Below are 23248 nucleotides of genomic sequence, written 5' to 3'. Positions count from 1 at the left end.
TAGGGCTTATAGTTACTTGGAAATGAGATCTGCTCCAAAAACTTTAACCTGGTCACTCATCCAGAAAATGTAGGTCAGATCCAGCATCTGAAGCAAGTCCAGTAGTGTGCATCCTTAGATGTATCATCCATGCAAGTTTGGTCAACATAGGACTTAAAGGTACTTGGAAATGAGATCTGCTTCATAAACTTTAACCTGGTCACTCATCCAGAAAATGTAGGTCAGATCCAGCAGCCGAAGCAAGTTCAGTAGTGTGCATCCTTAGGTGTATTGGCCTATAGTTACTTGGAAATGAGACCTGCTCCAAAAACATTAACCTGGTCATTATTTAGCTGAAATTGCAGCATCTGAAACCTTGACTGGTACATTGAAACACACTAGAAGCATCCCCCATGCATCTCTGATTAATGTAGGGCATAGAAGTACCTGAAAACTGCTCCAAAAACTTTCACCTGGGACACCGATGGTATTACATAAGCTCCCCCAACTTCGTTGAGGTGAGCTAATTACAGTTTTTTTCATTCTTCTACCTGAAATGCATTTATTGAAGTTTGATGACTTTTGGTCGATTTTGCAGTTAAGAGCCAATCAGGATCTTGCAATAACTTAATTCAAGGTCATAAACACCTACATTTCATGTGCAACACACCTTCTACCCAAGATGCATCTGCTGACATAGTCTGATTATTCTAGGCCTCATAGTATTAATTATGAGTCAGACACAAAAAAGCTAACAGACACACTGGAGGACATGAACGTACCTCAATACATCCTGTCTTAAGATGGGCATAAAAAAAAATATCACAAATTATTTTCATAGTTTATTCTTTCATCCAAAAGGTGAAACCAAGCTACAAAAAATGGCAAATGGTATCGCTTATCTTTTTTTACGTAAATTTTTGATCAAGTTTGAAAATATCACTGGATAATAAAATTAATCTTTTGTCAAATCTGATGATTAAACTTTTGTCCAAAAACTGATTACATTGAAGGCTGGTTGTAGTGGCACCATAACAAATGGATGCGAGACAAAATCCTAATTAATAATATACTAAAACTGTTCCCAGCTTAGCTGGCTTATTTTCTCCATATTCTACTATTTTCCCTACATAAATACTAATATCAATGCACATGGACAAAAGATACATACACAAACAATGAGGAAATGATCTGCACTACTTAAAATATAAGATGATAAAATTATGGCTACAACACTATAAATCAAACTAAACAAGCCGAGTATAAAATGAATGATTAATAAAATGATAGCATAAAAATGGGTAATGTTTCTGGAACACAATACATGAAAAAGTGGTTGAAAAGGAAAGAGAGAAAAAGAAAGTATTGAGATGACTATACATAAATATCTATACAATTTTAAAATTTCCAGACTTTTCATGCATACTGACTACTCTCTCACAATGTACACAGAATAAATATACAATCTTATTTGCCAATGAAAAGTAAAATGGACATTTTCATCTTGTAAGATTATTTCCAAATTATGTCCAAACTGGACAAGAATTTACATCCAAAACTTACATAAAATACTCTTATAATGAACACATCTGTGGCTGCTGCCTGAACACATTTTCTTTTTTGTAAAAGATTGCTTGCTCTTAAAAATCTTGTTACTTTCACCAATAAATATATAATTATTTCAGCTACATTTGATGAATTTGCCATTTATAAAAAAAAAAAAGGTCTAAATAAATACATAAAATACATCATTCATATGAAAAATTGGCTATCAAAAAATTTCAGAAATCACCCTTCACTTCCTCCGTAAGCGTGTCGTCCTTTTAGCTGGAGTTGGTGATTTTGCCACAGCTTTGCCTCTAGTTTTCTTGGGGGAAACTTTAGGAGTGGGAGCCGATTTCTGAGGTGCAGCTGTCTTGCTTTTTGCTGCTTTTTTGGGTGTTGTTTTGGCAGGCTTCCCTGTTGCCTTGGCCCTGGTAGCTCTTGATTTTACAGGACTTGCTTCTTTTACTGGAGAAGCAACTTTACTTTGCTTTGGGGCTGCAGCTTTCTTGCCTCGAGTAGTTTTTGTGACAGGGCTTTCTGATGTTACTTCTGCAGGTGCATCTTTAACTGGAGATGGAGCTTTGCTTTTCACTGCTTTCTTAGGAGTTGCTGCTTTTGTTACGACAGCCTTTCCTCTCCCTCTCCTTGCTTTTACAGGACTGACAACAACTGGCTCTTCAATGGTTTTCTGCTGTTTGGGTGAGCTTGGGCCCTCTAATGCTTTTCCCCTGGTAGCTCTTTTACGAGAAACAGCAGGAGAGGCAGCTTTCTTAGGTGTTGCTTTAGCAGCTTTACCTCTTTTCACTGGACTTACTGCAACTGGTGCTTCCTTCTTTGGAGTAACTTCTTTTTCTGCTTTTCGCTTGGTTACTCTGCTCTTTTTTGGACTTGCTACTGGGGTTGCAGCTTTCTCTTCTACTGCAGATTTCACTGGTGCTGCTTTTTTAGGAGTTGCTTTCTTTCCAATAGCTGTCCTTCCACCTCTTCTGGTAGTCTTGGGACTAACCACTGGTGTGGCAACTTTCTCTTCCACTGCAGATTTCACTGGTGCTGCTTTCTGAGGAGTTGCTTTCTTTGCTCTTCCACCTCTTCTGGTGGTCTTAGGACTAACTACTGGTGTGGCAACTTTCTCTTTTACTGCAGTTTTCACTGGTGCTGCTTTTAGAGGAGTTGCTTTCTTCACAGCGGCTGCCCTACCACCTCTTCTGGTAGCCTTTGGACTGACTGCAGGAGTTGTTGCAATTACTTCTTGTGTCTCGGCTTCTGCAGCTTTCTTTCCCCTAACTGTCCTCTTCTTGGGACTAGCTGCTGGTGTTGTTAGTTTGACAGGTGAGGCTGCCTTAGCTGCCTTTTTGGGCAGAACTTTTTTCGCAGTTGCTGCCTTCCTGCCTCTAGTTGCTCGTCCCTTCACCGGACTCTCCTTAGCAGGGGAGGTAGGTTCCTCTATTTTCTGACGTTTTGCAGCAGCTTCAACATCATCCTCTCTAGCTACTTCTCTCCCTCTTTTTTGTGCAACTGGTTTTGCAGGAGAAGCTGCTTTCTTTGGTGTAGGTTTTGCTGCAGCTTTCCTCCCCCTAGTGGCTCTACCTTTTACTGGACTAACTTTAACAGGTGTACTCTCTTTCTCTTCATTTGCTTCTTTAGAAGCTGCTTTTCCTCTAGTAGCATGCTTTTTAGTTGTGGGTTTGGGAGATTCTTTAACAGGTGTTGCTACTTTCTTAGCAGAAGCCTTTGTGGCACGTTTATGCTCTTTCTCTACTGCTTTCTTCATTGGCGTGATGCTCACCACAGGCTCTTTATCTTTTCCATTTTTGACTGGTTTCACCACCTCTTCTTCGACTTTTTTCTTAGCACTCATTGGTGCTACAATGGCCACTGGCTTGGGGGATGTCTGCACAGTTGCAGGTGACACAGGAACAGTTGCCTGAGCTTGTCTTCCTCTCTTTTTCAGGGTATCTACCATAAATAAAATAAACAGTATGATCATTGTAGTCTACCTCTAAATTTAATTTGCCTTGTGACTATAACATTTTTTTTAAGGCTCAATGTTTGCTTTTGAAGCTTTAGTGTTCAAGGCAGTGAGACGTGTTGTCAGTTCATACTCCATAGAAATGTGGGGAAATTCCACAAATTAATGATACTTTATATTTAGGTCAACAGGATTACCTTTTGTTAAATCAAGGTTCATGAGAGCTTTGATGGAATTTTAGAAATACTGTATATACATTAAGGATGTGTGATTTTATCGGTATACCGGTATATCGCGATTTTTTATTGCGTGATACGTATCGTGATACGGAGACTAAAATACTGGTATTTCGTACATAACTATAAATTCCGGAAATTATTCATTTATTTGTTCAAACTATGGAATGACTATTACAGGAAGTGTAAAAAAATGTTGAAAACAGTTAAACAACGGCATCCAAACAAGCTTTATATCAAATTAATAAAAATTTAAAAAATAAAGTTATGTTTTTATAGCATATTTTTAAAAAATATTTTGGAAATTCATTTGAAATTGTAGTAAAAATTGTGTGTAAAAATATCACGATTTATCGTGATATTTGTGGGGGAAAATCGAGATATATCACGATACGAAATTTTTGCCGATACCCATCCCTAATATACATGCTCAATTTCTATTTTTGTGCATACAGACTAGTTCTCTGTCCACAAACTAGTTATGTACATATTAAAAATTCACAGATATTATGGTAAACAAGAAAAAAATAATGAATTTCTTTCTGCATTTTCCTCCGCCTCAAATAAGACAAATATTGCAAAAAAACTTATGTTTAATTTACATGTACATAAAAAATTTAAATCATTATCAAATCAATCTATTGACCGAATCATGAAATGCCCAGTTTTAAAGACATTAAATTTTTGGAGGGGATTGGTATCTACACAGTTAATTACTACACATTTTTGTAAAAAGAGCTAATTTTGAACTTGAATAGATCATTAAAAATCCAGGTGAAGTTTGAATCTGAATGCTCCATTTCAATAAGCTTCAGAATGTGATTCGAATTGAGAGCTCTAGTTTAAATTAAAATGGCTCATTCAACACAGCAAGCATGGTGACCCTTGTTTCTGCCAGGCTACACAGGCACTACAATTAGTGCACTGAAAAAGCAAATTATCCCTTAACAACTCCGTATAAAACGTTATGCTTAAATTGGACTTAACCTTAACTAGAACTGTTTCTTACCTTTCTTTTGCTTAGCTGGGGTTTCTTTTCTGGCAGCAGTCTTCTTTGCTGCTACTCTGCCTCTATAATTAACAAATATTAAATTGAAAATTCATTATTTCATTCATAAAAGCTTTCTTTTTATGCTTAAAAATCATACCAATACAAATGAGGAACTATAAATGCATTTTTACTTTTCAAAAAAAAAGGAAAATACAACTGACTCTGTGTGATATACACAATTTTGTTCATTTATACTATAAGACCTGAATTTCAGACCTGTACTGTGTCATACGTACCCTCTTTTAGCTACAGGGGATTTAGCAGGAGCTGGGGAGGCAGGGGTGGCTAAAGCAGCTGTTACTTCTGGGGCGACAGATTTTTCCTCTGGGGTTGCCTCCACACGAATCTTCTTTGTGGGCTGTGGTGGGGTGGCTAAAACTTTGGTTCCCCTTTTTGTCCCTCTCCTAGGGAAAGAGTAAATACATGTAATTTAAAATTTATTTCCAACACCTGATTATCCTTAAAAAAAATTCTTGCATTTTTATCTGGGTAAACAAACTGATCTTTACCTTGTTGCTGGGGATTTAGATTTTGTGGTCTTAGGGCTCTTCAATTTTTTCACTGATGAAGCTTTTGGACTCTTTGCTTTCTTGGTCGATAAAGCTTTGGGGCTCATTTTCTTGGCTGATGAGGGTCTTGAAGATCCAGGAGTCTGAAATTCAACAGCAAATTGTAACACCTCTTCCAAAAGGTACAGGAAATTTGTTAAAACTTATAAAAACTATAAACATAACAGCTATTATTTCAACTTCAAAGAGAGACATTTGTACCTTCATTAAATTCTTGATTCCCAGTGGACTTGTAGGAGATTGTACATTCTTAGGCTGAGCAAAGAGCCTCTTCATGCCACCAAGACGAGGACTTGCTGCAGCAATGCTGTTTGACAGAGGTGACACAGCCATTTCTCCAGGTCCAATGGGAGTATCTGGGAGATCAGAAAATAGAGAGTTGGGTGTTCCTGTACTCAATGGGGTGCCTGCTGGAGATTTCCCTTTGGGTGTGGCAAACAATTCTTTGACTCCTGATGGGCTGACTGCCTTGTTCTTTATAGCCTACAAGTTAGAATACAAGAGTGACATTTTCTTGAATACATGTATGAACCTAGGTGGAATGCAAGAAACACTCAACAGTAAAGGAAAGAAAAGTACCTTGGACTTTCCAACCGACTTTCTTCCTTTCTTAGGTAAAGCAGTAGGAGTTTTGACTCTCTTCTTGCCTATGACAATAGTCACTGGGGAATCTGCATGCCCGGTAGTTGGTGCAGTTGCTCTTGCCTTGGTTCTTGGTGTCTTGGCAATGGACTGAAATGCAGAAACATGCAAACTGTAACTGCAATAATTCACATATTTCAAAATGTAATATATATGTAACTGCAAACCTCACACATTATGATGATGACTGAATTACATGTAGCATACGTCATCTTTCATACACTTAATAATGTTTTTGTAACTATAAGTAATTGTAAATATTCTTTGTAATAATTTCAGAGAAATAATTCTCCTACCTTCCTTTTATTCTTCTTGGCACTCTTTGCTATTCTCTTCAAATGCATAACCTTCTTGGCCTGTAAAGGAACAACCTTTTTGGGCACACCTTTCTTCACTACATCTGCCCACGATTTAGGTGCCATCTTTGGCAATTTTGGGGTTGCCCCTTTTCCATGAATTGCTCGGATGGCAACTGCTTTTCTTAGATCAGCCATAGGAGCATCAATTTTCTGTACAACTGGGGAAGCAACAATCATTCTGGGAGTCTTTTTCTTTATGGAAGCTGCTTTTTGTTTAGGAGTAGCCATCATTTCAGCAATACCAGTGTAGCTTGTCTCTGCTGGAGTCTTGGCAGATTTGACTTTTGGAGTGGTCTTCTTTACTGAAGCAGATTTTGGTGTTTCCATCATTGCAGAAATGCCAGTATAGCTGGTGTCTGCCAACCTTTTAGGAGTCTTTAGTAATCTCTTAACACCTACAAGATTTCCTGTGCTTGCTCTTCTGCCCTCCATTTTTTTCTTTGACTGAGAGGTGGTCAACACAGCTGATCTCCTCTTCTTACTGCTACCAACAGCTGGGGTACTTGCAACTACACTTGGTGATTGAAACAAATTATCCAGTCCTAAGGATTCATCCAAGGACCCTGTAGATGCAGCCTTCTTGGGACTTTTTGGTGATTTTTTAGGGGTAGCTTTAGGGGACTTGGCCTTAGCTTGTGGAGTTTTACTCTGCACAGGAGATTTTGCCTTTGGTGATTTCTGTTGGGCTGGAGACTTGGGGGAAGGTGCTGCTGGAGTGGAAATTGGTGTTTCTTGTGGTGATTTGCTACGTGGAGTCTTTGGAGATGCACTTCTAGGGGTTGCTGGCTTACCTCGAGGTGATTTACTTCCAGGTGGAGTTTTCGGTGATGAAGTGGGTGTTGCAGACTTGGCTGGCGATTTGCTTTCAGAAGGACTCTTGGGGCTTGAGGTGACAGTCTTCACTTCTGGTGATTTTGTCTGAGCTGAAGCCTTTGGTGAGGCCCTTGGACTCTTTGCTTTTGGTTGTGGAGATTTTCCTTTCTTTGGACTCCTTGGAGAACGACCAACAGCCTTGGGAGATTTACGTGGACTCTCCTCTTTAATGGGTGACTTCTTGGCAGTGGCAATTGATTTCCTTTTCAGCAGTGGTTTCAGTGACTCTGTGTTAGTCACCTGCCGTTTAGGGGTTGCTCCCTTTCTTACAGGTGTAGATGGAGGAAGTGTCTTTAAGAAATGCTCAGGGCTGAGTTTGGGTCCAAATGACACCCTTGATCGTTTTGACTTGGACTCCAAAGTATCTGTGGACTTTCTCTTCTTTCCAGAACTGCCAGGTGTTTTAGGTAATGCTGGAATAACAAATATGAAAAGTGGAAATTAGTGAACCTATATCATTTTTATTTATCAATTTAAAGCTTAGATTCTCATCCTTATTTTCTTAAGAATTTGGGCGGTTGGGCGGATTTTATGTTTTATTTTCTATTACTGTAAACATCTACATAACAATCTTCTTATAAAAAAAAATTTCACATTGTAACTCCAATATGGATAGATTTGATAACTTATTCTTTGAAAAGTATGCAGAAGATTCTTTCTGTATAAAATATTAACACACACACACACACACTTTGAGAGGGGTGGGCGGGGATGAGAATCTAAAGATTAGTTTTATATGGCCCAATGAAGAAAGAATTCTTTAATAGCAAGTAGTTCAAGACACACAGTTTCCAAAAACGAAGGATAGAGTACATCCTGGTATACATAAATTAAATTCTGGATATATATATCTTTTCAAAACTAACTATATAATTTATATTTAAAATTATATATAATTTATTTATTCCACATTTAAATATACTTTTACTGTACCTGTAGTTATTAATGGCCCTCCAACTGGCAGAGACTTAAAAAAGAAGAGAATGAGAACTTTCAGTTAATACTTATAAAGCATGCATGTACAAATCACCATGGTCTAAACTAAAGTGATATTAAAAGACACTCAAAATTTCTTTTATCAATGATGGATGACACTGACTGAACACATCAAAGCTTGTTCAGTGTTATCATTTCACAACTGAAAGCCATTCACTAGGATGAATAAATATGTCACTGACAGCATTAATTAACACCTTTGCTGTCAGCTATTTATTTACCCTATTTTAAAACAACACTAATCAATTCATGATTTTATACTAAATAGGAAACAATTCTTGATATATTTTTATACTCACTCTTCTTTCCATTTTCTTTTTATTCACTGAAAGAAATAATAAATATTAAAATCAACAAGTCATATTCAAGAAAATACAAATCACACATTCAGCATTTTTTTCATTATTGTTTATTATCATTTTCTTCTTTAAATATAAAATTTCTAAATAAATGACATTTTAAACAAAAAACATCTGTATGGTACCATACAACATTTAGTATGATTTTCTTATTTAAACTCTCATATGAGTGAAATAATCTGAAAGGGACATTAAACTACAACAATTTATCATTTAAGTTTAAATACCATGTTAATAATCATTTAAATTATAAACCAGCAGATTATTTAAACTGCTTACCAACTGGTGTCCATCCACTGGTGCTTGGGGACTCCAGTGTGGTGTTTGCAGACACAGCAGCTTTTGGTGAGGGTGTTCTGGATTTCTTACCAGTACTGGAAACTTTAGGAGTAGCTGGTGACTTAACTGGTGTCTTGGCCTTTGGAGAGGGGGTCCTGGATTTAGGTGACCTGGCCTTCTGTGCAGATTTTGGGGTGGCTGCAGGTGTTGCAGCCTTTGGTGAAACACTCCTGGACTTTCTACCTGCCTTAGGTGTGGACAAAGTTTCTTTAGAAGTTACTGCTGGAGTTGTAGATACCACAGGAGTCTTAGGTGATGCCTTGGGGGTCTTGGCTTTAGGTGAAACACTCCTTGATTTTCTTCCTGATTTTGGAGTTTGTTTTGGTTCCTCAACATCTTTTACAGGAGTGATAGACTTTACAGGTGTTTTTGTCTTCGGTGAAGCCTTAGGAGTCTTGCTTTTAGGTGAAACACTTCTTGATTTCCTACCAGACTTGGGAGTTTCAATTACTTCAGCCTTTTCAGCAGGAGTAGACACTACAGGAGTTTGTGCCTTTGGAGTTGAGGTTCCAGGTGTTTCAGCCTTAAGAGATGCACTCCTTCCAGGTGATCTTGCTTTGGGAGTTGCAACTTTTAGGGTTTTGGCTTTAGGAGATGCACTCCTTCCAGGTGACTTGGCTTTAGGAGTTGTAACTTTAGGAGTTTTAGCCTTTGGAGATGCACTTCTTCCAGGTGACCTGGCCTTTGGAGAACTTGCTTTAGGAGTTGCAACTTTAGGAGTTTTAGCCTTTGGAGATGCACTCCTTCTAGGTGACTTAGCCTTTGGAGACTTAGCTTTAGGAGTTGCACTTTTTGGAGTTTGGGATTTAGGAGAAGTGCTTCTAGATTTTCTTCCTGGCTTAGGGGTTGTCTTTATCTCTGTAGGTTTTGCTGGAGTTGACACTATAGGTGTTTCAACTTTGGGTGATATACTCCTAGATTTTCTTCCTGTTTTAGGTGTTGTCTTGGGTACCTCAGCAGCTATAGCTGGAGTTGTCGAAGCAACAGGAGTCTTGGCTCTGGGTGACTTGTTCGGTGTCTTGGCTTTCGGAGAAGCACTCCTAGATTTTCTTCCTGATTTTGGAGTTTTAGCAGGGGTTACCTTTGCTTTTGGTGAAGCACTTCTCGACCTGGGCTGAGATTTTGGGGTTGCCACCTTCTTTACTGGGGATTTTGCTGGAGTTTCAGAAATTACCAGTGTCTTTAAATTAGACACTGGTGTTTTTCTTGGAGAAGGAGATCTTGCTTTTGCCTTCGGAGTGGCAGCAGTATTTGAGCCTGGAGACTTGGGTGCAGCTGATGAAATACGCCTGTTTGGGCTTTTGGCTGAAGGTGTATTAGGCTTTTGAGGTGTTCCACTTGGTGGTTTAATCTTAGGGGTAAGGATTTTGGAGTCGGTCTTCATCTGCAACAATAAATAAAATTAAAGTTCAATTTTCCTGATTATCCAGTTACTCTTCAACATCATATTTAAAATTTACTTGACCCTTTATTAACAAGCTGAAAAAAAAATTTCCATAATCAAGGTTCAAAATTAATGTACCACTATAGAAAAATATATTAATGCACAATTTATGCAACTAAAAATAATGAAACTGTTAAATATTTTGGGTATCTTTACAATGTCTTAATGTCTGTTTTCATCAGATTGAATTTTTTTCATACACATAGACTTGACAAATCAAAGTACAAACCTTGTACAATGTTTGACATCTCAACGGGAAATATGGCTGTCAAGAAAATGCTTGACAGCTATAGGCCGCAATGTGAGGACGATTTAGAAAATCAGTATTAAAATTTTGTATGATGATGTAATGTATGTAAGCTTTCAGAAGAAAAAAAAACCCAAACATTTTACCTATATAAAAGTGTACCTTACCATTGTTAAAAGCCTAGGTAAAAAAAAATGGGAAAACAAATATATATATATTTTTAATTTGGCCTAATTTGGGGGGGGGGGGGGGGGCTTGAATTTTAAACTATTTGATGATGCTTCCATGTCAATATAACAAATGGCTTTGTTCTTGAGAAGATTCTAAAAAAAAATTCCCATATATTCCTTTGTAAAAATTTGATCCCCCATTGTGGCTCCTTCCTATCCCAGGGGTCATCATTTGAACAAACTTGAATCAACACTACCTGAGGATGCTTCCATATAAATATGACTAAACATAGCTTTTCTGTTCTTGAGAAGAAATATTTTTTCTATATGTTCTTATGTAAAACCTTCCATCCCCCATTGGGCCCCACCCTACCCCTGGGGGTCATCATTTGAACAAAATTGAATCTACACTACCTGAGGATGCTTCCATATCAATATGACTAAACATAGCTTTTCTGTTCGTCAGAAGAAGATATTTTCCTTTATATTTCTATGTAAAACTTTGATCCTCCATTGTGGCTCCGCCCTACCCCCGGGGGTCATGGTTTGAACAAACTTGAATCTACACTACCTGAGGATGCTTCCATATAAATATGACTAAACATAGCTTTTCTGTTCTTGAGAAGAAATATTTTTTCTATATGTTCTTATGTAAAACCTTCCATCCCCCATTGGGCCCCACCCTACCCCTGGGGGTCATCATTTGAACAAAATTGAATCTACACTACCTGAGGATGCTTCCATATCAAAATGACTAATCATGGTTTGCAGTTCTTCAGAAGAAGATATTTTCCTTTATATTTCTATGTAAAACTTTGATCCTCCATTGTGGCCCCACCCTACCCCCAGGGGTCATGATTTGAACAAACTTGAATCTACACTACCTGAGGATGCTTCCATATAAATATGACTCATCTAGGCTTTGCTGTTCTTGAGAAGAAGATTTTTAAAGATTTTTCCTATATATTTCTATGTAAAACTTTGATCCTCCATTGCAGCCCCGCCCTACCCCCGGGGGTCATGATTTGAACAAACTTGAATCTACACTACCTGAGGATGCTTCCATATAAATATGACCAATCATGGCTTTGCTGTTCTTGAGAAGAAGATTTTTAAAGATTTTTCCTACATATTTCTATGTAAAACTTTGATCCTCCATTGCACCCCCGCCCTACCCCCGGGGGTCATGATTTGAACAAATTTGAATCTACACTACCTCAGGATGCTTCCATATAAATATAACTCATCATGGCTTTGCTGTACTTGAGAAGAAGATTTTTAAAGATTTTTCCTATATATTTCTATGTAAAACTTTGATCCTCCATTGTGGCCCCACCCTACCCCCGGGGTCATGATTTGAACAAACTTGAATCTACACTACCTGAGGATGCTTCCATATAAATATGACTCATCATGGCTTTGCTGTTCTTGAGAAGAAGATTTTTCCTATATATTTCTATTAGGGCTGTCACGAGTACCCGAAATAACCGAGAACCGCGGTCCAAGTTGTTCGGTTCGGTTCCGGTTCCATTTTTCCGGATTTCGATTCGGGTCTGGTTTATATATTAGAGTCTGTTCAATACAAAAAATGGCGTCGAAATCAAAGTAATGATGACGATAACAGTGATAAATAAACATCACAACTGAAATCTACTTCATTCCATGACAAAACACTTGTCACGGAAGTATTAGATAATTATCAAAATGAGCAGGAATGGTCAGGTTGTGGCTAATAGTAGGCCAAGTCACCGATGTCTAGACGTTCGCATGGTTCAGACTTGTTTCCAATGTAAATTTAATGTAACAAATAAAGATTTTTCAAGTTAAATTCATGAAATTAAAGGTTAAAATAGATGTAAATACCCGACCCGAAAAACCCGAAACCGAACCGAAAATTTACGGAACCGACCCGACCCGAAAAATTTTGGAACCGTGACAGCCCTAATTTCCAAGTAAAACTTTGATCCTCCATTGCAGCCCCGCCCTACCCCCGGGGGTCATGATTTGAACAAACTTGAATGTACACTACTTAAGGATGCTTCCACATGAGTTTCATCTTTCCTGGCCCTATGGTTCTTGAGAAGAAGATTTTTAAATGATGCCATTATTTTTTCAGTAATTCCTAATTATCTCCCCTTGAAAGAGGGCGTGGTCCTTCATTTGAACAAACTTGAATCCCCTTTACCCAAGGATACTTTGTGGCAAGTTTGGTTGAAATTGGCCCAGTGGTTCTTGAGAAGAAGTCGAAAATGTGAAAAGTTTACAGACAGACAGACGGACAGACAGACAGACGGACGCTGGACAAAATGTGATCAGAAAAGCTCACTTGAGCTTTCAGCTCAGGTGAGCTAAAAATTATGTGTTAAAGATAAAAGATATTCAAGGAAATATGAAATCCAAGTTTAATCAACGATTTTTTTATCAAACATCCCAAAGATCCAATATTTCCAGGGTTTGAAAATCATAAATTTACATGTAAAGTACTGTAGTCGCTAACTATTGAACAATCACTGATAAAGGCATTGTGCCAGCAACAAACATATGAAAATTTTACTGTGAGTTATTATTCTGAAACTATGTTCTTCAATCATATTTGGTTTATCTTTTAACTTATCAAAGTACATTACTCTTTTTCTTGGTAGACAAACTTTCCAACTTAGCAGGTTTTGAAGCTCGTCTGATCGATTTGTAATGCAATTTTATTTTTAATGTAAACTGTAATAAAAGTGCAAGCTATCCATTATATAATCGATTGTATGCTTCTGATTTAATCTGATAATCTACAGCAACTAACTTTTTTCTGGTATTGCAACACTAATGTACAGCAGATTAAGTATCACACACAAATATAAATTAAATGCTTAATAAGAATACCTTGTGTGGAGATTTGACGGGGGTCTTTTTTGGAGATGTACTGCGCATGTTCCCAGGAAGTTCAAGTCTAAATGATCTGTCTATGATTGTGAAGACATCTTTGTTAGATAGTTTCTTCTTCCCATCCAGGATTTTTCCATTCAGAGAGACAGGATTAGAGTCACTCAGATTAGTTAGATATACCTTAAAAATACAAGACTTCATTTTTAATTTATGTACACAGTACATAAAAATAGTGTAGCAAAAAAGTTTCAAAAAATACAATCAAATAAGATTGAATTAGATAATAAATCTACAAATGGCTATCACACATTGTGGTGTTTACAACTGGATAAACCCAAGCTTAACTAATAAATCTACAAATATACATGTGTAAGGAAACTGTGTTGGTATAGATAAAAAATAACTGCTTGAAGTGTTTTCCCTTTATTTCATAGTTAACCTATAAAATGGTTTCTTTGGTTGTCTTAGTATTGGAATTAATGTTGCAGCCGTTGCAGAAAAAAAATGCATTATCTGCAAAAGTGGGTAATGTAATTTTTTTCTGCATTAGCTGCAATGTTAAGTCCCATACTAACAAACAAGAAAAGACATTTTTTGGCTTATATCTGTGCAAATAATCATGTTACGTAGGCTTTAGTAGATGAAAAAGTGTATTATTGTTTCACTGATGGAACAGCCACTGCTCCAAAAATCTGTAGAGGTGATTTGCTTAGTGGTGTTTACTGACTGATAAACAGCAATGAAGGGTAAGAGATCTATTATGCAGGTGTCATAACAATATTTCACTAGAGGTTCACGTCAAATCATGGCTGACGCAAAATAATTTCTGAATCTTCCCTTCCGATTCAGGCATTTTAACACGAGACTGGAGCTGAATTTTTTTATGAGATGAAAAACAATATGAAAACTTCCTGTATTGACTAGATTCATTATAATTTAGGGCGTGCTGATTTTTCTATACTGTATTTGAGAGGGGAGTGATTAGGTCCTGGACTTGATTTTCAAGCACCTGCTCGACTTCGACCGAAACAAACTTGCGTGCCTTGCTGGATGGATATGTATTTTTTGGTACTAAAATCTTTATAAAGAATTGTTTTACAAGATCTGAAAAGGAAACTTCTCAAAAGTTTGTTTTCAATTGATACCACCTACTCAATGTTGCAAATTTTTGGTAAGAATATATAGAAAAATTTAATACTGTTGTGCAACCTATAACAGGCTAAGGGTTGATGTTTATGAACAAAATCTCTGTGGACCTTACAACAATTTTTTTTTTAAGCAGCATTTTTGTCAATTGAAGAAGACAATTAGGTAAACACTGTGCTTGACAAGTTTAAATCATGAAAAGTTAAACATGTTTCAAAATTATTGGTTTATTGGTGTTTCTGGGATATGACTTTGTCACATGCCATTTTCTTTCCAAAGAGAGAAACTATGGTTCATACATTTATACAAGCACATAGTTAAACTTGACAGAATTAATCAAATAAAGGAAAATGAAAACAAAATCTCCTTAATCCGTGGGTATACAGCATATATAGTTTTATTTTTTAAAAACTGATTTAATTGATTGGACACTTACTTCACCATTTTCCACGGTCACTCGACAATGTTCTCTTGATACATTTGGCAGCTGTATTCTTATGTCACATTCACTGGACCTACAATGCAGAAATGAACACATAAAAGACACAAGAATCAACTTTATAGCCCTGTACTTACATGTATGTATCTACAGGGTTTAACTTTTTGTTTTATTATCAGAAATTAAATCAAAATCTTAAGTTAAATTCTATGCCCTTAGGGGATCATGAAAATCAGCAAGATTTATGAAATATTGCCAGAAAACATTTTTTTTCATACCTGCCAAACACACAGGTTTCAGCAGTTAATGGAAACTGTGCTCCATCTGCACCTGACCTTTTTATTACAACAATTTTTCCATGTAACATCTGCAGTAAAAAAATAAGTATAATATTATAAACCTTATTAAATTTAAAATAGCCTTATAAAATTAAAAATCAGAAAGTATTACTGCAAAACAGTTGAACAGGAACCAGTCTTGACTTTTATATACAGTAGGCCTACTGCCGCGAATTACAAACTTTCGATCAGCTGGTAAACTGTTAAGTACGAGTATGTACAAAGAGTAAGATGCAAATGTTAACTTGTAAGTGATCTAATGTAGGTAAACTTGTGAACAATAAAAATGTGCAAAATTTTGCAAAATCTCATTTTAATAAAACTTCTTTATGCAGTGCGTACGTATGGTTATTTCATTTTTCAAACCCCATGAAATACACAACATGCAACTTCAGTGCTTTCATTTTATATCGCTCTTTTTCAGACATGGATGGGATGATTTTAAGCTATGACCTGCAATTGTCAAAAACTTACCTTTGTTAGCACGATAGTTTTTTAACCCGGGGTAAATTTTTTCACATTTCCTACTACAAAGTCAAAGCGCGAATAATTGAGGACGAAAAACATCCTTCAGTAATAATCGTTCGATAAAAAATATAGTCCTTTGATTATTAAATGCACGTTTTACGCAGTAGCTATTTTATTGTAGAAATTTATTATATACACTGTTAATACGTAATATTATCTCTATTAGTTACAAATAAAGTCGTTAAAATATACCAGTCTACTATTTATCAAGCACGCGAATTTTTTTTTCAGCGTAGAGATTTATCAGCTTTCATTTGAAATTCATTATTTTTGATTTCTCATTGGTCGAATAACCACAACATCGCCATTGTTCTTCCTTATATGGATAACGCTAGAAGTTTAAATTTCATGTAGTTCCGGCGGCGAATTCGGAAAGAAGTAAGTGTTTGTGTAGATCTAAAAGCAGAAGTAAAATATATCCAGTCTTTTTTTTTATTTAGTAGAAGTTTCATTTTAATCACATCAATTTCTTTGTAATAGCTATTTTATTTGTATCGGAAACATATGTATTATACTATGGTAATATAAAATCCTCATCTCGAGTGTAAACATGTCAACAATTTTGATAGTGAAGGAAGGGGGGTGGGGGAGAGATTGAAAAACCTTTAATATGTGGTAATCCTTTATGTTTGATTTTGAAGGCTTAAGCTCCAAACTATTTATCAGTATTGTATTCTCTTCTGGCAAAATATGCCATCAGTAGAACTTAATTAAGTTAAGGAGGTTTCTCTGATAATCATGTTTATATTGGAATTTTGATGCATGTCATTTTGGCAGCTTCATTTCAACATATTTCAGCACAAAGTCTGTTGAGTGCAAAATTATGATAGATTTAAACTATTTAGTTATTAAGAAGTAATGCCACATTATAGTAAAACAAGTGTCACAAATGTGCCATGATGCAGTAATTAATGCCACATTGTAGTAAAACAAGTGTCACAAATGTATCATGATATGTATACTTAGAACAATCGTATGTTTTCAACATTTAGACTTTTTGACATTTATTTCTATCATATCAAATCAGGAAAAAGCCCAAAAATATCTCATATCACACTACACCCTGTTTTGAATTTGACATTGATTTAACAAGGCTGTGTTCAGGATCATGGTAACTAGCCTATTTGCTAGACTATAAATATTTAGGTCAATTGAACAACATGAACAAATTCACAAATCACGGCCAAAATGTACCATCCTCTACCATTCTGGAGAGGGCTTGTATTCAGACTCCGGACCCGTCCGACCATGGCTTGAAACAATGATTGCACTGTATGAATGATTATGAAGGCATATTATCCCTACATAGTAACTAGGCTAGCATATCGTTCAAGATTAGAATCAAGATTGTAGACCTAAGTAGCAGCTACAAATTTGAACAAAGCACAGTGTGTCAATATTATTTTATGGCTGCTTTGTTGCAGGCATCTTTACGTGAAGGGTTTGTGATATTGTTCCTCTACACAAATGGTATCACAAAATTATAGATGAACAATATATTGCAAAACCTTGACACTGTGAAGATGTGTTGTTGCTGATCAGAGGGTAAAAAAATTCTGGAATATGTGTGGCCCAATTATATTATATTTTCTTTGAATAGTACTGTTGCTAAATAAATTAAAACATATTTCCCTCATTGAAATCCCCCATCTCCCATCTAGACATTTATAGAAAACCTTACACAAGTTTATTTCTTTACATGCAGCATTGCTTCTTATCTAATATTAAATATTGTTTATTTTGTCATTGTATTTGAAGGGTAAGTGCAACAATGCCAGGTGTGTCCAGCAGAACCCCTCGAAGGAGAGGACCCCCCAAAACCCCAGAGAAAACAGCAGGGTAACATATTTACGATTTGAAGAGATTATGTGCATGTATATATTTTATCATTGTCTTAAGTATATTCACTAAATTGTATACTTTCTTTGTCTTTAACTTGTCTTTATTGTGAAAATCCAAAGGGAAAAGTTTCGGAAAAAAGTGGTTCATCATTAAATAATACAAATCACAAAATGATAATATTTCTTCACAACAGGTTGTCCACTGCTCAATTTTACAGTCCAAAAACTCCTGGCTGGGTATCTGGAAATCAGATGAAATTTGAGCTAGAAGAGTCTCCACTCAATAATGTTCGTAAAGGAAGGTGAGAAAAAATCAACATTAACTTGTTCTAGCATTGCCCTGAGGAAAAAAATTGCGTAATAGTTATCTTTGTCCAAAATTTGCAAGTTTTTCCCTCTTTGGTTTTTATTATAAAGAGGTAATTAAAAAGGCAGGGCCTTTATGGGTAATAGGTGCAATAAACATAAAGTAACTCTTTTGTTTTTCCTTCTGGAATGAAACACACACACACACACAAAGATATATTGGAGACATCTCAATTTGTCATTTTCAAAATAGCCTTGTTTATTTTATGAGGGCATTGATACATTATTCAATTATTAACTTTTACAACCAAATTTTTCATTTGTTTTCTCTCTATATATATGTGCATCCTAAACATGCTAAACTGACATTATCATTCTACCATGTCGAATGTTTTTTCACACTTAAAATCTTCTTGTTCTCATCTCGGCACATGCCTCTTTGCTGATGATGTTTTTGAGGTCTAAAAAGTATGCAAATATTTATCTCATTCTGAATAAAAAATGATTCTTGGAGCTATGCAAATACAAAGTGCATCCTGTGTAAAAATATTTTTAGCCGACTTATTCTTTAAGATCTTATATATTTCTATAGCAAATAAAAAGTAAAGGACTGAATATTTTATCAATATTTATTCTGAAATATTTTTTGCAGGAAGTCAGTTATTCCAACAGGAACAGCAACCCAGAAAACCACCAACTCCAGGAGACACACCATGTTCAAACTCCCAGAGCCTGTGAGGTCCTCTCCTATAGGTACAAGATCCAGGCGATCCTCCATATTCAATGTCCACAGCAGAAAAGGAGGGATAAGGCTAACCATTGCAGTTACCCCTCAGGAAAAATTAAAGAAAGGTCCAGGAAAAGTGGTCTCCCCACCCGGAGTAAAGACTCGTACCAGGAGGTCATCTGTATATCAGAAAGGTAAAACTCTTCAGGAAGCTTGTTCCCAGGTCCAGAAGACGGTAACAACTGGTCAAAACAGAAAAATGACAGGAACCAAGGAGAAGGAAGAAACTGCAGTGCCAAAGAAGCCAGTATCAACTCGCAGGTCTGTGAATCCAAAATCACCTGAAAGACCTCCTTCTAGAACTTCTTTACATGGAAAAATTTCATCTCCACAATCTAATAACTTGGCAACCAAAAGAAAATCTATCCAACCAAGCACAACAAAATCTGAAGAAAAGGACGAAAACATGCCAGCACAAAAGAAGCTAAGAAAAACACCAAGACGCTCCGTTACAAAATCTGCAGAAGAGCCCAAAGTTATGCCAGAAAATGTGGAAGCTGTTTTCAAGACCCCTGCACGACTAGTGTCCAGTGCATCAGAAGATACACAACCTGTCTCCACAAAAAGACAAAGAAGCAGTGTCAAAAAGACCCCAGTCAGTCAAGCTTCAAAGTCCCTTGAGGATGTTAAACCCAACTCACCAAAAAGAACACCTACAAGTATAAAGAGAAAGACACCAGCACAATCTGCCTCTAAACAACTCAGGTCTGCAACCAAGCGAAAAAGCAGAACTCCAGCTTTATCAAGAAGCACCAGGCAGAGAAATATCGAGCAATCAGAAGATGACAGTACAATTAGTGATACAGACTCGAAGGTAAAGGAACCTAAAGTGACACTGACACCAAAACCGAAAGAGGATATAAAGAGTAAAAGTCCTAAATCTACAGTAAAACGGAAAATGGATCTCCCAACAGAGTCCCCTCAGGTAAAAGTCAAAGTGACAGAAGCAGTGTTAGAAACCTCTTCTGGGAAATCCAGACATTCCTCCAGGAAAGCTCCAGCTAAGGTAAAAAGTAGTGTAGATGATAAAAGTGGAGATACTTCCCTTGATGAGTCCATTGAATTTAAAACACCAATGAAGACTCCAAGATTGGCAAGGTCAGCCAAGAAGACAACTAAATTATCAGCGGATATGACACCTCAGGTAAAACTTACAAAAATCTCTTTACCCAATGAAGACGCCATAAAAGAGGAAGAATCCAAAATTGATACTCAAGAAAACCAAGATGGAAATTCTCAAAAAACAGTACAGGTTGTCTCCCCTGAGTTGAGCTCTCCTGCACAGCATAGTGGAAAATTGGCAGAAAGAAGAGGTACCCCAGCGAGAGTTCAGCCTGATGCAGCAGACAAGGAGGTGTTGTTGAAAGGGAAGAACAAAAAAGAGAGCAAAATCAAGAAACTGAAAACTAAAGAAAAAGCTAACTCGGCGGTGTCATTAAATGGCAGTCTGAACACATCTGCTCACACCAGCATGGGTGCAAAATGTACCATCTTGTAACTAGAAGTGGGTGTGATACATGATTTTTAATAGAGTTATCTCAATTTTGACAGTAATACATGTATCTCTAGCATATTTTCAGTATTCATACCTAGTATAGGTACATGTAAATATTGCATTTCTTTCTCTGGTATTACACAATGAAAAAAAGTCTGTATAAATTTTCACTAACTGATGAACATGATATTTTACTGTACTTGTAACCAAATACAAGTGTATCTAGATTGATTTTGGCATGTGCAGCCAGGTATGTTTTGTAATTTTTGACATGATGCTGTTGTCTATACAAGAATTTAGTTATTTCTCGATATACTCGGGTATTTATGTCACAGTTTCAGCTGTATCTAGTGCACATATGTAAAGGCTGCATATTTGATTTGTACATAGAACTGTAAAAAAAAAAGTTGTATTAATGATGAAATAGCTTTTAAGATAGTCTACATTATAATTTTTTTTTTAATTTAGATTTTATTAGTTAAATTTGGTGCAATTTTGAATTATATTCTTTTATGTTTGTGTATGTTTTCAGGCATCTTTGCTGGCCAAGGGTTTCTGATCTGCTACTCTCCTCCTTTTTGAGGAGAGTAACGGATCAGAAACCCTTGGCTAGGGAAGATTGTTTTCAGGTTTTATCATTTTTTAAATCTGCCTTAAAATACAAGAACATGTAGAGAGATTTTTTCTTTCTGGGCAAAAAAAAAATTGTGACAATCATATTAATCTAATCTGTAGTGTAGATCTTCCTTCCCCTTTTCATCCTTATTTATATTCATTTGGACTGAGTTGATAAATGTGACATCATTTTCATTGAATGTTGATTTTGTCATCTTATATTATTTTAAGAAAAAAAGTTGTCTGAAGGTTTTCATTTGTGTTCTATTTTGTTTTGAAAATTCGGGGGGGGGGGGGGAAGAATGATATGAGCTCTTAAAAAATACTTTTATAATGTTTGTTTGGCCTCTTGAGTCAGTAGGTAGGTGGGAAAAATTTCCTCAGAAAATTTCAATATCAGTGCAGAATTTTCTAAATATTTTAAAATAAAATACTTGTGAACAGGATAAGAAAATTCAAATTGATAAAAAAAAAATGTCTTTTCTTGTGGTTGAGAAAAAGCTTTGAGTGGGGCCATTTTTAGCCAGTCGGAAGGAAGAGGGCAAACAAAACTTTTTAAAGATGGCCTTATTTAATCAATTCTTAACCAATTATCACTTGCACCACAGAAATAGGATTCTTTGCTTGATGGCAGATACATCTTCAAAAAGTTAGTGTTCAGTGTTTATTCAGATTTTTAATTTCAGTTTTGGAAAAAAAAAGAAAAATGTTCCTTCCCGTTTCTGACACCCCCCCCCTCCCCCCGGTTGCAAGTGCAAACATTTTTTTAGGAATGGCCTTGGGAATTTATCAAATGGGAGGGGGAGAGGCACAAGAGCAACTTTTCAATCAGATGAGTTATCAGTCATTGTCAGAAGGTGTAGGGGGTAAATGAATGCAGACAAGGTTAAAGGAAAAAGTTGAGAAAATACATTGATCTAGAGGGGTCTGGAACAACAAAACCCCTTCATCGGGTTTTCAGTTAAAAATTCTAGGTAAAAGTAACAAAAAATGACTTGGATAACAAGCACCATCACTCCAGGAATCACGAATCCCTCCATGAATAGTGTAGCTGAAGAGAATTGACTTAAGAAGGCAATTTCTAAACCACGCCTAACCACCCCCTTCCAATCACATTGTTTTATACATGGACCAGTGAAAAGGTTTTATTTAGAAGGTGACATGAAACAGTGAAAAAGTTTCATCTACATAGAAGGAGTACAAAAAAGGTTGTAAGAGCTACAGGTGCATGCTTTTGGACAGGACCGCCCCCCCCCCCCTCCCCCCGAATATACACTCTCGGACTGCTTGTTCTAGTACACATTTACAATGTATTTTTTTTTTATTGAAGCCCTAGTTGAAAAGTGTTCTACATGTAACACATTGCTAATGTTTTTATGGTGATTTTTTCTAACAGTTTCAGCTTCCCTGAAATTGCTGACTTGGAAATTATTACCATATTCAAATCTCACCAATTTAATGAAATTCTTTCCAAAAGAGAATCTAGGAGGCAACAGGTTATTATGAAACAAATAACGAGCTTCTTAAAAAATCATACACATGAAATAGGATTTGAGAGTTTGGACATGCAGTCTACGTTTTATTTGTCAACTCTTTGGAGCCCCCCCCCCCCCCTTTTGAAAACCGTTGCGCACTACAGACCTGGAATGATGGCCCCAGTGTGAAGTGAGGCTAAATAAGTTGATTATATATTGAAAAAAAAATTCTCATGGATACCTAGCAAGAAAATTTTAATTGTTGTAATGAACAGTTACCGGAAGCCCTGGAACAAACTGGAAAATCCAGGTTCAGAGTTAAGGTCCATCAGAGAGGGATTAAGTTGGACACATATCGAAAATCATCTTTAATCGTGGACATCTAGGAGGCAAACTGTATTCATGATCTAATAAGTAGTCTGTACGAAAAAAAAAAAAAAATGAAATCCAAGCCCTCGGAATCAAGGTCACGGATAGGGCTATATTATTTTTATACGCTCGTCTTAAGACAGGACGTATTATGGTATGGCGTTCATGTCCGTCTGTCTGTTAGTTTATTACTATGAGGCGTAGAAAATCAAATTTTGTCAGCTGATACAGCTTGGACAGAAGGTATGTCGCTA

The 23248-nt window shown here is 36.5% G+C and overlaps 2 protein-coding genes across 4 annotated transcripts; one reads left to right on the top strand and one right to left on the bottom strand.

Annotated features, from left to right (window-relative positions):
• Nucleotides 1-808: 808 nt before the first annotated feature.
• LOC133202631 (nascent polypeptide-associated complex subunit alpha, muscle-specific form-like) lies at nucleotides 809-15607 on the bottom strand. 3 transcript variants are annotated; one of them, XM_061338484.1, is made up of 14 exons: nucleotides 15519-15607; nucleotides 15238-15316; nucleotides 13653-13835; nucleotides 9630-10301; nucleotides 8858-9599; nucleotides 8519-8544; nucleotides 8157-8190; nucleotides 6288-7636; nucleotides 5929-6081; nucleotides 5551-5832; nucleotides 5290-5432; nucleotides 5017-5184; nucleotides 4739-4800; nucleotides 809-3480 (listed from the first exon to the last, which is right to left on the bottom strand). In XM_061338484.1, exons 1-14 carry the CDS (start codon nucleotides 15605-15607, stop codon nucleotides 1775-1777), a joined length of 5688 nt encoding a protein of 1895 aa, XP_061194468.1. In that variant the 3' UTR covers nucleotides 809-1774. The 3 variants fall into 3 exon arrangements, with proteins under 3 accessions (XP_061194468.1, XP_061194467.1, XP_061194466.1); XM_061338483.1 differs by having other exon boundaries at nucleotides 8858-10031; nucleotides 10062-10301; XM_061338482.1 differs by having other exon boundaries at nucleotides 8858-10301.
• Nucleotides 15608-17866: 2259 nt separating this feature from the next.
• On the top strand, nucleotides 17867-21404 carry LOC133202635 (mediator of DNA damage checkpoint protein 1-like). The gene is made up of 3 exons (XM_061338488.1): nucleotides 17867-17945; nucleotides 18142-18249; nucleotides 18906-21404. Exons 1-3 carry the CDS (start codon nucleotides 17878-17880, stop codon nucleotides 20536-20538), a joined length of 1809 nt encoding a protein of 602 aa, XP_061194472.1. The 5' UTR covers nucleotides 17867-17877; the 3' UTR covers nucleotides 20539-21404.
• The last annotated feature ends 1844 nt before the right edge of the window (nucleotides 21405-23248 follow it).

This window comes from Saccostrea echinata, unplaced genomic scaffold (assembly GCF_033153115.1).
Source record: "Saccostrea echinata isolate AGI-Se365-2 ecotype Australia unplaced genomic scaffold, CSIRO_AGI_Sech_v1 ptg000047l, whole genome shotgun sequence".
NCBI lineage: Eukaryota > Metazoa > Mollusca > Bivalvia > Ostreida > Ostreidae > Saccostrea > Saccostrea echinata.
This window is presented reverse-complemented; position numbering and strand designations above follow the sequence as displayed.

Excerpts from the sequence above, each read along its gene's own strand:
- LOC133202631 (XM_061338482.1), bottom strand. The coding sequence starts at position 15,607 with ATGTTACATGGAAAAATTGTTGTAATAAAAAGGTCAGGTGCAGATGGA. Across the intron at positions 8,191-8,518 it reads AAAAGAAAATGGAAAGAAGA|TCTCTGCCAGTTGGAGGGCC; the intron begins GTGAGTATAAAA and ends TTCTTTTTTAAG. Across the intron at positions 5,433-5,550 it reads GAATCAAGAATTTAATGAAG|ACTCCTGGATCTTCAAGACC; the intron begins GTACAAATGTCT and ends GTTGAATTTCAG.
- LOC133202635 (XM_061338488.1), top strand. The coding sequence starts at position 17,878 with ATGCCAGGTGTGTCCAGCAGAACCCCTCGAAGGAGAGGACCCCCCAAA. Across the intron at positions 17,946-18,141 it reads ACCCCAGAGAAAACAGCAGG|GTTGTCCACTGCTCAATTTT; the intron begins GTAACATATTTA and ends TCTTCACAACAG. Across the intron at positions 18,250-18,905 it reads AATAATGTTCGTAAAGGAAG|GAAGTCAGTTATTCCAACAG; the intron begins GTGAGAAAAAAT and ends TATTTTTTGCAG.